Below are 15,348 nucleotides of genomic sequence, written 5' to 3'. Positions count from 1 at the left end.
TAGTGTGGAGAAAGTCAAAAGATAGATTAAAGAAGAAAGGCATTGAATTTAAGTTTTATTTGGTACAGTTGTCCCGCGCTATACCGCCTCCCTTTATAACGCCACCCTTGCATACTGCCAGCTATTCTCTCTGAACAAATGCCACCAATATAAAACAGTGCCATTTTTCCCCGTTATATCGCCACCGCGCTGTCCACTGTTTGCCAACTTCCCAAGCCAAGCAAACAAATATAAGCATTGTCGTTTACCTCATTGTAACGCCAGCGAAATAATCTTGGCCAATTAAAACAACAAAGTTATGCAGTTAACCTTTGACTCGCGGTCCTAATCTGTTGTTAACTGAACGTTCATACCAATGTCATTAACACTCCCAAAGCAAAACAGAAAGTACAAAATGGCGAGTCAACCCTACATTTAACACCAGAGCACAAGAACATTTTTTTGTATGTATCTGAACATAACAAAGCAAGTCAGCAAATGTTTTCTTGCCTAAATGAGGCATACACTGTTAATCAAAGGACAATTGGAGACATTCTGATGGATAAAAACAAATGGCTTACCTTGATGGAATGGGTCGGTTTGTTTAACCTGACAACAGCTTGACTCAGACTAAAATAAGTGACTTTTATAAACCACAGTAAATGGTGAGAGATTTGTTTGTTTACGTGCAAGTTTTGCACAAGTGAACGCTCACTTAAAAAAAAGCTGCAGTTTTGTAAATAGCAGGATAGGTTTTTTTTTGTTTTAGTTTTTTTTTACTTTCCGTTTAAAAAAAAGTGTTTGCAGTTGTGCCACAAACAGTGAAATTCATTTTTATTTATTTTTTAAGTATCTGTTCCTCAAAAAAAAAAACATGTTTTAATTTATTGCGAACATAGTAGGTTGTGTGTGTGTGTTTTTTTTTTTGTTTTTGTTTTTTTGACCCTCACTGTGATGCTTCCCTCGCTTATTGCCAGCTTTTGCCCATGGCCCTTACCTGGCGGTATAAAGAGCGTTGACTGTATTTCTAAATTCAAAGGTCTACCACAGCCATTATGGGCAAAGATACATTTTTTGAGCTCTGATAATTCTTGTGTACTTTGGCAATCTCACTATAGTGCTGTTTTTATTCACATTGCTGTGTGTACAAGAATACTTTAAACTTCACCAACTGCATTCCTCCCATAACAGGATCTTGCAGGATTTAGAGATCCCTTTAGTGCAGCCGTTCTCAAGGGAGGTGCGGGAATGTGTCAAGGGAGGCGTGAGCTGTGTGTACCTTTTTTTTTTTTTCTTTTTAAGAGAGGGTGGATGATTTGAAAAAAATAACATTATATATTTTAAATGTATTATATTTAAAAATAACTCAAACAAAATAATGCAAAAAGCTTTTGTTTAACGTGCTAATGTTCCTTAGCAACTGTGGCACTTCACACGTACATTGCGTGGTTCACGTCACACGTACATTGCGTGGTTCCCACCTCTTCACCACCCCAAGAAAACTTAAAAACAGTATCAATAGTGCGCTTACAGGGAAAAACAGCTTCTAAGTGAAATTGATCGTTTTGTGACAAAGGGAGAAAAGCATACAACACAAGCCGAAGTGAGGGCAGCAGTGGAGGTTCCAGCAAAAAGCAGAAGCCAAAAATATGACTAAGAATATTTAAAGCAGGCCTTTTTACATGGAACAGGTCCAGTGGTGCACCGAGGCCTCTCTGTGTTTTATGTGGCAAAATACTGGCAAACCACAGTATGCAGCCCTGGCAGCATCTCGAAACAAGACACCCTACCTTAATATCTAAACCCATAGAGTTTTTTCAGAAGAAGCTCAATGAGTTTGTTTATTTATTGCATTTATATAGCGCTTTTTATACAAAAGTATCGCAAAGCACTGTACAGTGCATAGCAGAAACAAAGAACAAATCACAGTACATTTGTATAGCATGTCACACATACAACTGCCACAATAAGACCATTTAAATAACAGATTTAAACAACAGTACAGACTTAATACAAAAGCAGCAATTTTGAAGTTACATTAAAACCCACTAAGATAAAAAAGTTAACAGGACAAAAAAAAAAAAATTTTAGCTGCTTCCAATTTTTTGTTTTTTAAACTTAAAATTAATACTTTTGTAACTCATACTGATCTGTATTGATTAACTTTCTAATACTTTTTAGTTCATTTTTTTTTTTTTTGCAATATGTAGGATTTTCAGTTTGCTACATTGTTTTAGTAAGCTATGGGGAGGCGCAGTCATTTTTTCATAGCTCTAGGAGGCTCACTATGACAGAGTTTGAGAACCCTTGCTTTAGTGCGTAGAGACTGCTTAGTGAAGAAAGAATGACAAATTAGGATCTGCCAAAAAATGGACAGGAAAACCAAAGAAAACAAATTGCCTTCGTGGGCAGTGGATTAGCAGCTGCCAATATAGGTGATAACATGGGCTTCTGATTGGGTTACATATGGAAACTTGGAAGACAACCAGATACAGTGACATTAAACTAGTGCAGAGGGTAGCAGGGTGTTATTAGGACACTGGCAACAAATATTAATTAAGTGGGAAAAGCTTTATACAATGTAGAACACCACTTTGCTGGATTATGTAAAGAAGCAATATCAATGTCCTCAGAGTTGGGTGCTTGTACTAAGGGATATATCATTATTATTTGGTACCTGGCAGAGAGGGGAGTGCATGGTGGCTTTCTGCCCAGAAATACCAGCCTAGCAACAGTTCTGAGACATTTAACTTTTTCTTATTCTATGCCAGTTTGACCTTTGAAGTACAATGGCTTTTCCAATCCATGACAGATGATAAATTCTTAATGTGTTGCCTAAGCCAGTGGTGCGCAAAGTGCGAGTGTCAGTGAAACTGCAGTGAACAGAGCCGGAATGGTGGCTTCCATGTATCTACACATGTGCCAAGTGTAAAAAAAAACATATTTTAACAGGTGCTTTTTCCCACATTCAATGTAAATCGCTTCTTTTTTCCTAGATTTAACCAAAAAAAAAGATCCAGATTTAGCAAAATACATAAATGCTATGACACACATTCTTAAAAGGTTTGAAATTTGTATATTTATTTTTGGCATTGTATGCAGAGGAGGCAGGAGAGATTGGCTCTTGGAAGTGTAAGGGCAGCTCTGCAGCACACAATGCCAAATCAAACGCTTTAATGGATAGGGGCTTATTTGCATGTTAGCTTCAGATTTATCCGGCAAAATAAATATGTATTTTTTGAAAACACAGATTTGTTGGTTGCTTTTCTGAAAGGAGAATCCGCCCTTTACCAACACGCTTCTTTGTTTTGGCCCGAAACGGGAGACGACCATCCTAGAGCCTGTTGGAAGGGCTACCCTCAGCCATGGATTCCCTGAAGTTTCATAAAAATTTTAAAATAGGGTTTTTTTTTTCCTTACCTGAGTGCTGAGCGGTTCACATTTAGTTCTGCAGGGTGCGTGGTCAGGCTGGAGTGGCTGGGCTCTTTCTCTTAGTGCAGACATGTTCTGTGGGGCGGGCAGTGTCTGAGCTGCTTCACTTTCATTGATATTTTTCCATATTTTTTGGGGGTAGTTGGCAGTGGCAATTCATTATTATTTTGTCCATTGATGGTTTGGCGGTCTCGTCTTTTGAGAGGAGGTGGCCCCAAGTTCCACTTCCAATCTGGGGCACTAGGATGCATGATATTGTTCGAGTTTTTCCTAGCCGGCCTCGCGCAGGAAGCTGACAAGGTCTCTGGACAAATTTACCATTCATCATTAAATCGTCTGCTCAGTTGCAAATCAATAAATCATCACATTGCGGATTCTGCTTTATGAATAATTTTTTCAGATTTCTTTTTTCAGATTTAATTGTGAACGATAATGTTTTTCAGATCTGTCTGTTAGGTAAATGTTGAATCGCCAAGTGTAAAAAAAAATAAAAAATATAGACACATTTTAAATGTGGAATTTGTGATACGTGTTTTCAGCATTTATAAATTCTATCTGAAAGTACAAATTCCAAAACTTTTAAGAACGTGTTTGTTAACATTTATGTGTATAGATAAATCTGGAATGTTGTGGTTAAGTCTAGAAAAAAAAAACACGCTTTACATTAAATCCACAAATAAAAAACAAGTTCTGATGTTTTAATGTGTGTGTGTGTCAGCTGAAGGTGGGACGCAGTAGAATGTATGCTAAGAAAAGGTGCAGCATATAACAAGTTTGCGCACCACTGTCTAAGTGACAGGCTGATAGCATCACTAGACTTTATTTGTGTGGATTAAATAATACAGCACATTTTCTTTTCCTAGCAAAAAATACCATGAAGTAACTATAAATCACAGCTCCAAGCAAATAAGGGGTGTTTCAGAGATGTTTATATTTATTTTATTTATTGATGTATTTATTTGACAGGGGCAACGTACAATTTTTAACATTTATGACATGTCATGAGATGTATTGCACCCAGATTTAGCTGTGAACTCATTTTCATGGGCAGTCCCTGGGAAAACACAAAAACAGAAAATAGCACAAATAAAGTAACATATACAGAAGGAATATGATTCAGTATCAGATAATTGTATAAGAAGGAAAAAGAAATAAGGATACAGAGAGAGAAATGGCAGATGAAAAGACACAGCAGACATATAAAAGCAAATGAAGAATTATAAACATATAAAATACACAACTAACTAACTAATAAATTAACACAATACATAACAACACAGAAACATCCCAGAACAGCCCCAAAACAGCCAGTGTCCTTTCCTGATTGCCGCACGTTCTGCTGCTCACACGGTATAAAAGCGTATATACATCCCCAAATCCTCTATTGAAATAATGCCCTCTTACAGTGCAATTGGAATGCCAAACAAGTATCAGATGAGATGACAAGGTAAAGTAATATGGAAAAATACAACATCACAGTTAATACTGGTACAGGTCCACCTGACATGCCTGCCCGATTGTCCACCCTTCATATTAGTATGGTCTTCCCCACAGACACTAATAAAAGCCTGCCATTGATTATGTATATTTATTTTAACGAGAGTAAGCCAATATGAGATACAGTTTACTTAAAGTGATTTAGTAAAAATCTAAATTCATGTTAGAATGTGTGTCAAATATGTGGAACACAAAAAAGCACCCTTGAAATACTGTTACTAAAATTCCATTGCACTCAAAGGTAAACAATGTCACCTCAAAGAGGCACGTATAATCGCAGTGGCTGAATTTTCTACACATCTCTGCTTGCTTCAAAAGGAGGGCACTACGGAAAGGATAACTTCAGAAGCGGAGGGCCTGATCTGCACAACTTCATCTCATCAGGATTCGTGACATTAGGAAGGGGCCAACAAAAAGGTACTGTAGATCCTTTTATACCATAAAGAAACAAAATCTTACTCACATACACTGCATTTGTTTTTTTTTGCTTTTTTTTTAAGAAGGATTGACTTCAGGGGGAAAAACAAACAAATCTGACTTGCTGTTCTAACTTTATTGTATATCCTGGTAACATGCTGATGGAGATTCCTTATGTTGCCAATATAGGCATCACTGCTCACTATAAGGCACAGATCGCTATGCAAAGCCTGAAGAAGCATTGGCCCTTTTTCAATTAGTAAGTCTGGTGTGAATGATACAGCATGCATCGAGTTTAGCACACAGGCTCCAAAGTCCCAGATTTCTCTTCAGATTTTAGCCCATTTTGTCTGGATGGATCTGACAGTTTGAGTCGTAATGTAAAGTCTATCATACAGTGCTGGCAGAAAGTTGCTCAGAGTACACATGCAGTGGCTTATCTAGCTTACATAGAGTCCTAAATGTTGGCACTGGAAACACGGTACCTTCATTAAAAAACATAGGGGGCACTGTTACCAAGTAGCACCTAGTTTATGAATTACTGTATGTATCAACATCACAGAATGCTGAAACCTCACAGCTTTATAGCTGCTCTTAGTTAATTAACCATATTTGTAACGTGAGCATGTGGGCTTCCACAGCACCCCTTGTGGGAATTTTTTATTTCGTCATTGTGTTCCCCATGTCTTCTGTGCCAACACCACAATGTAGCACTCTGCGTCAGCTAGATAAACCACAGCAGTGTGGATATACTCCAAGTCAATTGACTTGATGCTGTTGCCCTGTATGTACCGTATCATGCATTTTATTGTTGATAAGAGTATTTTAATCTCAAGCCTTGCTGCTTACACATAACACAGTTTTCTGAAAATAGTTCAGTGACAATTATACTCAAATAATCTACAGGTTTTAATTGGTTTTAAACCTGAATGGATATTACAGTGCTAGAATGATTTATTATTATTATTATTATTATTATTATTATTATTATTATTATTATTATTATTATTATTTATTATTACTTGTTTAGAAGTATTGGTTTAATAATAACTGCCAAGATAATGTTTTATATCCGTGCTGTGTGTTGCATGAAATAGATATGAAAAAGCCAAAGTCATTTTTTTATGTATATGTTACAGAAATAAAACATATCAGAACGTCTCTGTTGTAAACACAGTGGTATCTGTGGTGGAAAACACCCCTGTTACTGTTTCTGATAGTATTTTCTGCAGGATGACCCATACTAGGCTAAAACCATACTGTACATTTATTTTCAATAAAAAACAAAATAATGGATCAGTCATACTGGGATTATTATCCCGACCTGCTGAAATTGAAGTTTGATAAATGGGATAATAAATGAGAATATTTAATACAAACAAGGTAGGATCGGCAAAGAAGCTGTGATAGGATTACAAGGAGAATTAGTTTTAAATCAGGTTGATTTCTAGACTTAGATATTTCTTAACTGTGTAATTAAGATGGTGTTAAGCTTAAAATTACACAAGAGGGCAAATGCACATATTTTTTTCACCCAGAATTATAACTGTGCACTGTTCAAAGTGTAATAATATATATATTTTACTTGAAACGTATTACTATTTTAACTACATTTTCCAGTTTAAAATATTTAAAAAAAAAATAAAAATGCAAATGTGCATTTACTGAAGAAAAATTTTCTGCTACCCTTGTAATGATGAATTTATCCATGTATAACAGTGTTACTGTAAATTAAGTTTAATAATACAATTCAGATTAAAAGTCCTAAACGTTTAGACTCAATTGAAAACCTTGGAGATGCAATGTTCTCAAGCTTTTGAGCTTTTGAAGTTTGCAGCCATAGATGAATTATAAAATCCAGCATTAAAAAATTGTGACACATGATTTACATTTTGATGGAGTCATCTTTTCTGTAAGGATTTATGCAGTGTTTGCAGACAGTTAATCAATTTTAACATTTTAACTTCTATTGTTACTTTGATTAAAAATATAGATTAAGATGTATTTGACAGACAGATGGTAGGCCTGTTGTTCCAAGTACTGTATAAATATTCTCCTCTTCCGCTTAATGTTAATACAAACAGAAGTCCCTAATTAAAATGGCTAGGTGATGTGATGACAGGCTGTTAGGTATGACTATAATTCAAATACCAAACAGAGCATTCTGTCTCCTTTCATAGTTATCTTCAACTGAAAAATAAAAAGGGAGCTTGTGCATTTGAGTTATATGACCTGTCTAAACTATAAATTCATTAAGTATTTAGTTTATTCTGCTTTTTTAACAGGAATCCAGCCACTATTTTGTATTTTCAAAAGTTACACAAATCAGTACTAGACAAGCAATAGCAATATCCACACATAATGTATCCCACTGCCTATTACATTCATATCAGCTGTAGCTGAGTCATAGATCTTATGAATTCATGAGTGTTTTTCAGCTGGGCGTCTGGTGGTTGTATATATTTCAAAAGAGATCATTAATCTTGTACCAAACCAACAGGCATGTCCCATGTGATCATCTCTGCTATTTAATTTCTGATTCACACTCTCTTAATGTTGGGCATTTATGAAAATCCAGTAAAGCTGCAATGTAGCATCATTCTTAACCATGCTTTCCAAACAGAGACCCAAGGGGGTTAGCATTGTTCCAGCACTACCACTATAACTCGATTTTGCATGATACACTGATCAAAATACAGAAGTTACACTTATTTTGTGAAGTTTGCTTTTAAGTACTTGGCGACAAAATACGGAAATTAACAACGAGATATTGAAATAAAACTGCAAGGTAAAACATAGTCCATTTGACCTAGTTCCTTGTAAGTCCTACCTTAAATAGGTTTAGTGTTTTGAAGTAATGGATGATTTATTAAAACTACAACTCCCAGCCCATGTGTGTCATTGCATAGCAATGCCTCCTGTGTAGCCTATAACTGGATCACTCAGAACTCGCTCAAGGCTAGGGTGGGCAGGGTTTGATAACTCAGCATCAGTAGATTGGTACTGCAATAGCAATACAAATTTCTAAGTATAAATTAATCCACCCAGGGGCAAACTGTCCCTTCACATTAATAAACAATGGCCGCAAATCTTGAAATTAACAAAATACAGAAGCAAATCTGAATAATCAACATAACATTCATAGATAAATGTATATACTGATAACAGTTTGTGGCTTTGAGGACACAGTTAACCCACCTGTTTTTGCACTGCATTGTGCATTATAAGCTACTTTCCTCGTAGCAGTTTATTACAGCCTAAGGGCAAGGTTAGAACTGTAGGTTTGCTTTAAAAATTTATTTTCATTTCACTGCTGTGAGATTTATGCATTGTACTGTTGCAGATTAATTCGATGGAAGGGGGCAATAAATGCCTTTAGCGATTCCTTTTCATTACTCTAAATGACACTGAATGGCATTAGGAAGTTATTTTATTGGCTAGAAATTAAACTTGAGTACTTGGTCCAAGAATGAAATTAATAATATACATAATAAGGACCATATTTTTATATGAGAGAGAGAGAGAGAGAGAGAGAGAGAGAGAGAGAGAGAGAGAGAGAAACAAGAAAAAGCACTGTATGTATTGAACACAGAACTACCGTTACTTTTGACTTTTAAAAGACCTTTATTCTATGTAATAATTAAAACATTACAAGTAATTAGATATACATAATTTTATCTTCGTGCTGTGGGGTCAATAAAACTAACTCAGTATCTATTGTAAAAATAATAAAAACATATTACACTGTACTTTTGTTAAAACAGTTAAAATGTTTTAAGTTTAGTTATTCTACAGCAACACAGTGAGCTCTCCCTCCTCATCTACAGATTACAGTATGTCTCCCACACACCACCTCTCCTGAAAGTCCCAGAGATCATTAAACAGACTAAAATAGGGGAACCTTTAATCTGCTGACCACCAGCTCCCTGAACAGTCCGACCACATCAGCCATCCCTGCTCCAGACAGCCTGCTCTTTCTACTCTTTAAAATGGACCATTTAACCTGGCCTGTAATAAAATGAATTAAAACACACTTTTTTTCCTTGCTTTAAAACTGTAAGGGGTTCCAGAAATAAAAAGCTGTTTGCTGAAAGCGACCCCCAGCCCCTGCAGCAGCTCCGTGAGTAGCTGAAACAGCAACCACAGTCTCTCACATTCACTTGACGTGTGAACCACCGTCTCTTCCTGCCCACAGAAACTGCACACAGGGCTGATATTAGGGTCCACTCTGTGCAAAAGGTCTCCAGTTTTTTAGTTGGCACAGGTCTCCTTCTCTTGGCAACATAGTCACTACAGCTCTGCTTAGCAGCAGCTAGCGGCAACCCCATCTCTCATATTCTGTAGCACCAGCTCCTGGAGAGTGATGTTGCTTTCCAGACTCCCCTTCTCTTCCTCGCTCAGGGTGGGTAGGCCCTGCAGCAGTCAATCTCTGTCATTTTGACTGCACGGCTCGCTGGAAAACAGTCCAGTATAAAACTGCACTGCCAGACAACACTGACAACAAAAACTATAACATTGTAATAAAACTGGGCCGTTTTTAACTTTTATTAGTTTTTGTATTAACCATTTTCTTGACACATTTTTTTTTAAGTCTGTACCGCCTTGGTTGGTCAATTTCTCTTAAAGCGGCTTTTCTAAAGCCACATTAGCAGAGTACAGGAACAGTTTAAGATTGGGAAAGAACTGCTTTATATCACCAGTACATTTTCCCTTGGTCATGTTTAAAAAACTGTTTATCTCTTCTACAGTGTACAGTTTTTCTTTTGGGGTCTGGCTGTCAGGGATCTCAGAAAGCAGAGACCTCTCCTCCATCTTCCTCCTCCATCTCCTCCTCCTCCTACTCGCTTTTTAGTTTTTTCTCCACCGCTGCACCCAGTTCCTCTGGAGCATTTCTTTGCGAGTCTGGGGGAGACGGTATCACAGCAGCACAGGGCTGAGATTCAGAGCCACAGTCTCTCCCCCCTGAGTCCGAGTTGGGAGCTCCTGCAGCAGGGGACTTCACCCCTGCAGCTCTGTAGCCCCCACTGTCAGACCCCGGTTCTCCAGCAGGCTTAATCATCTCAGCACTGCTCCTTCAGGGCAGGCGGGCGGGTAGAGAGAGTCTGTGATCTGGAGATTCCATTCCAGCTCCATGTCTTTCGTTTTTTTAGCCTCTTTTTTCTTTTTCCTTTATTTACCACTGTGAATTTGTTCTCTTCACGGTTTTCTTTGTTTACGTTTTGCTCATTTACGTGAGCTTCAGGCTCATTGCTCTCCCTATCCTGCTGCGGCTCTTCCTCCTGAGCTCCCTGACCCCCCAGCTGTATTTCTTTTTTTAAGTCTTTACACTATTTCCAACTGTTTTTACTGTTTTCATTTATGTATTTTTAACTATTGGATAGTTTGTACTGCATGCATGTAACATATCAAATGACAGGTCACACATCTTCCTTTCATATTATGTAATTTGCAACAGGATCATACTATATGTGGTAGAGATGAGAATATGTAAAAAAAATAAAAAAATAAAAAAAATAACACTTTTCCAAAAAAATAATGTTTGGTCACTGCTATGTATATGTATTGTAATCACATTGATAGCTAAAAATCATTGCACCATTGAACCTCAATATGAAATGAACATGGGGGGTGGGGGGATGTGAGATGCTGAGCTTCTGGTCTTTCCAACAATACCGCCCTTTTCAGTCTAGCTGCTACAATGATGGAGCTATAGACTAATAATGAAACCTAAGCTGTGAACTCTGTCACATGATGAGAGGCTTAACTTCATGCAGTCGTAGTTCCGACTAGATGTACTGGATACACACACCGAATACGTCTTTGGAAAGCCCAGAGTCTGTAAACAATATAAAGCCAGGTGGCTTTTACAGTGCCTGTGTAATATGTGCGTGACCGTTGGTGCGCCCCGAAATAAGTGGAGTTTTAAGAGTTAAAGCTAAAGTCACAGCTTGCAAAAAAAACCACCTAGGTAGACTTAATATCATGTTTTTATTTTCAAAACTGTTTACCTACTGCAGTGTACTGAGTTTCTATAATGCTTAAAGGTAGCAGCCAAGAATCACGTACGAGAGAATAAAGTCTCGCCACACTTAAAATATCCAGCAATACTTTTATTTATTTTAACCGGAACTACTGTACTGAGAATGTGGCTTTCGTCACTGACACCCACTTCCTCAGAGATTGTTGTAGCTTTTCTGGCATTCTAAATTGGGTGAAAAATACAGTAGCTTGGTGTCTTAAAACCTCTCTGCGATCCCGCGCTGAAATTCAAGCCTTGTAACATCCATATTGTACAATGTACACAAGTATGGTATTCTACTGTACTCATTACAACAAGGACAGAAAACTGTACATTATAGACATAGTACATACATGGGTTTCAGCAAAGGCAGCGTGTGTTATAAACATGTTATATATAAACTCTCTTACAACACACATTTTGAATTTGTGGTAATCAGGTTGTAAAAACACTGGTATGGGTCAAAAGAACACCACACCCATTGTTCCAACATGTACCTGGTTAATGTATAATTCTAACCATGTAGATTCACGTACAGTTCTGATAACTTTCCATCACAGTTGAATTAGACGTTGTAAATGTGCCACTGTTCAGTTGAAACACAGCCCATCTCGTATGTGCTCCTGGTAACTTAATACCAAAAATACCAGATGTCTTCTAACCAAGTACCTTCACTGGACAAATCTCTTCTCAATTCGAAGATCAAAACAACTGTTCTTTCTGAATGTGTGAAAAAGGAAGGGGTCCTCAACTTGGAGAATGACAGTAAACTGTTTTTTTTTTTATTTCAAAGTGTTGCATAGATTAAATAATCAAGTAGAAGCTCCTGCTGATCTCAGAAATAATAGCACATGGCCCGCACAACCACGGTGTAACCAGTTTTGATGAACAAGGGTCTGCAGTGGGTGTCTTATCCCCAGTTGATCACAGGGCTCCAAATATAATAGAGTAGTTGCAGTCAGTATAGCCATAAGTGCCTCAAGATCATTTGTAAGCATGATTGGTAATGTTGCATAATTAATACTCAGGAGCACAATCATACTCCAAGCATTTTCTCAGAGACATAAACACACACAGTGTGCGCATACACCAGAGAAACTTCTGGGACCAACCCAGCTGTGATCCATGAAATAAAAGCATCTCTTTTCGACCCCCCTCTCTTGCTGATGTTAGGAGATGTAGCCCTTGCACAGCACTGTACGGAAGATTATTTCTGAGGGGATTAACCCTGCTGAATCTCGCTGATAAAACATTAATTACAAAATGCATAATAGCAATTGAATGCTACTTAGGACATTTTTTCTATTAAAACAGCTACCAATTACCAATGATTGGTGACCTTACATGCACCTTGCTTCTTACAATCTTGAGCAATCCACAGTCAGTGTATGTGTTATTCCAATGAAAAGTCCAAGAAACACACTGAAGATTAGAAACAGGGTTCGCTTACATTTTTAATTTTTTTTTTTTATTCAAAGATATGTTTGAAGTATAAATAATTAAGAAGTGTTTGATAATTACTCAGTTAAATAATAATGCATTGGTGTGGTGACATGTTTGATGTCATCACCATTTCCTGTGAATCCATTACTTTTTCATGCATTATTCATCATTAAGGCAGTGATGTCCAAAAGTGAATTTTTCAGTGCCAATATGGGAGAGCTATAGGGCATTTTAACATCAACTCCAATTTTGAAGAGAGAGATAACATACAGACGTGTGTGTGTGTGTGTGTGTGTGTGTGTGTGTGTGTGTGTGTGTGTGTGTGTGTGTGTGTGTGTGTGTGTCTTGATGCACCCTACTTCCAGTCATTCAGAGACAAGATTGTCTGTAGACCAAATACCCAATTCCTACCTAAGGTAGTAACAACTTTTCATATCAACCAGGTCATAACTTTTCATGATTTTTACCAAAAAAAAACATAATCAGAACAGGAGACTACATACCCCCTAATTGATGTAAGGGGAGCGCTGAATTTCTACATTCACAGAACTACCAATAAAAGAGCATCAGAACAGCTTTTTGTGTTTTTTTAACTCACAAACTCGGGGCAAACCTGTGACAAAACAGACCATTCCATGGTGGATAACATCCTTTATTCAGTTTTGTTATAAACTTGATTAAAAAAACCTGTTACAGGACCTATCAAAGCCCACTCGGTAAGAGGAGTGGCTACTGCTTGGACAAAATTAAAATCTGTCCCAATTCAGGACTACCTGGGCCTCTTTTGAGACCTTTATAAAACATTAGAATTTAAATGTGTCATGCTCTTAGCCCACTCTGTGTTGTCTGTGGCTTCTTCCACTAATATCTGACCTACCACCCTTTATCTGTTTCCTTTGGTAAAGTTCACTCTGTGTATGGAGTTCATCATACGAAGTAAGAAGACGAAGCTTACCTGTAATATGGTTTCTTCGTAGAATGATGAACTCCCACCCTCCTTCCCCCGTCTGTTGTCTTTATTTTTTTTTTTTTTTTTTAATTTTGACAACAACACTAAAGGATGTGGGAGGTTTTATAGTGGAGGGGTACTGCTTTGGCGCCAGAAAAGTTTAGATCAATGATCTCTGGGAAAGAGATTGTTTGTTTTTTCTCCAGACCCGAGCAACATGGGGCCTGGGAGTTCTCCCTGTGTGTGGAGTTCATCATGAAGAAACCACATTACATTTAATCTTTGTCTTCCCTTGAAAATCAAACACAACACTATACTATTGTACTCAATAGTTGCAGAAAGGTTTCTTGAAATGGAATATTCAGTGTACTACTGTAATTAGTATAATTCACACTTTTGTTGTTACTCGGATGTTGTGGTAATTTGAACAAGAACTAGCACTATATTTTATCAAACTAAAGAAAATCACTTTTCATATGAACTTTAACTTATATGCAATAAAAAATCCTATTATTATATAAATTATATAAAAAAGAAAAAAAGAAAACAGGTTGTTGTTGTTGACCTAAATTACTTCATTCCATACATAACTTTAAACACTAAATTATGAAGAAACAGACCACCGTTTCCACAAGAGGTATTTTGTCAATGTCTTCTCATTGAATGGTTTGTATTTCTGTATATTTATTTACATCTGGACAAATAATATTGTAAGGCAGTTAATGACCAATAACAACCATTTAGACCCAAACTGTTTAATAAAAGGCATACTGAATTTCAGCAGACACAAGGGCGACAAGGGTTGTTTTGTTGTCATATTTCCTGTCATACAACTACCATATCAGAGGGATGCATTCCTTTTAAAGTAAAGCAAAAAGCTACAGATGTCATAAAGGAAATATAAAGCATTGCAAAAAATACAAAATAAAGATTCAACCAGTAAAACCAAAGTAATGACTTAATTCTTGTTTAATGTTGCAATATTACAAATCCAACTTATGAAACATTAAAAGTTGACTTTGTTTTACATCAGTGCCTACAAACATCTCTGGAGACAACTTAATCAGATCCATTTTGACTCAGCTATGCTCAGACTTCCATTTAATTTGTCTTAACTATGACTCTGAAAATTCACTAAAATCACTGAATTCAGAAGGCTTTCACTGTAGCAAAATAAATACCAGGCTATGCTTGGATGGCAGTTTTATTTTTCCTATCATTCGTGACACCCCCAACATGTCCACTGTCTTCAGAATCAAGGTTCCAAGGTTTTGGTACACAGAATAACAAGAGATACTTTTATATCATCTGCGTTTCATGTCTTACCCATTCAAAATCCTATTGTGTTGGTGCTCTTTTGTTGTCTCTGCTTAACTCTTATTTACTCCAGGATGAATTCAATACTTTATCAATCGTAGAGAATGCTTCTGGAAGAAAGCTGAATTTCTGAAGTAAGGTGGTTTGAAAAAATGCAAAATCTAACAATTTTGTGGGATCCGGTACTTTTAAACTGAACTGTTACTGTCCATGAGACATTTTTTTAAGACAGACGCCCAATTCCAATTCACGTGTGCATGTGATGCTGCCCAATGAGTTCTGTTTACATTATGAT

The 15,348-nt window shown here is 37.0% G+C and overlaps 1 protein-coding gene across 4 annotated transcripts in view; it reads left to right on the top strand.

Moving 5' to 3' along the window:
* The window catches only part of LOC121296048 (protein shisa-6-like), a 117,790-nt gene that overhangs the window by 21,132 nt on the left and 81,310 nt on the right, over positions 1-15,348 (top strand). For all 4 annotated transcript variants that reach the window (XM_041221205.1, XM_041221203.1, XM_041221204.1 and 1 more), the window contains exon 4: positions 5,227-5,325. In XM_041221205.1, coding sequence (XP_041077139.1) covers positions 5,227-5,325 — 99 coding nt within the window. The remainder of the gene's footprint in view (positions 1-5,226; positions 5,326-15,348) is intronic.

This window comes from Polyodon spathula, chromosome 21 (assembly GCF_017654505.1).
Source record: "Polyodon spathula isolate WHYD16114869_AA chromosome 21, ASM1765450v1, whole genome shotgun sequence".
Classification (NCBI taxonomy): domain Eukaryota; kingdom Metazoa; phylum Chordata; class Actinopteri; order Acipenseriformes; family Polyodontidae; genus Polyodon; species Polyodon spathula.
This window is presented reverse-complemented; position numbering and strand designations above follow the sequence as displayed.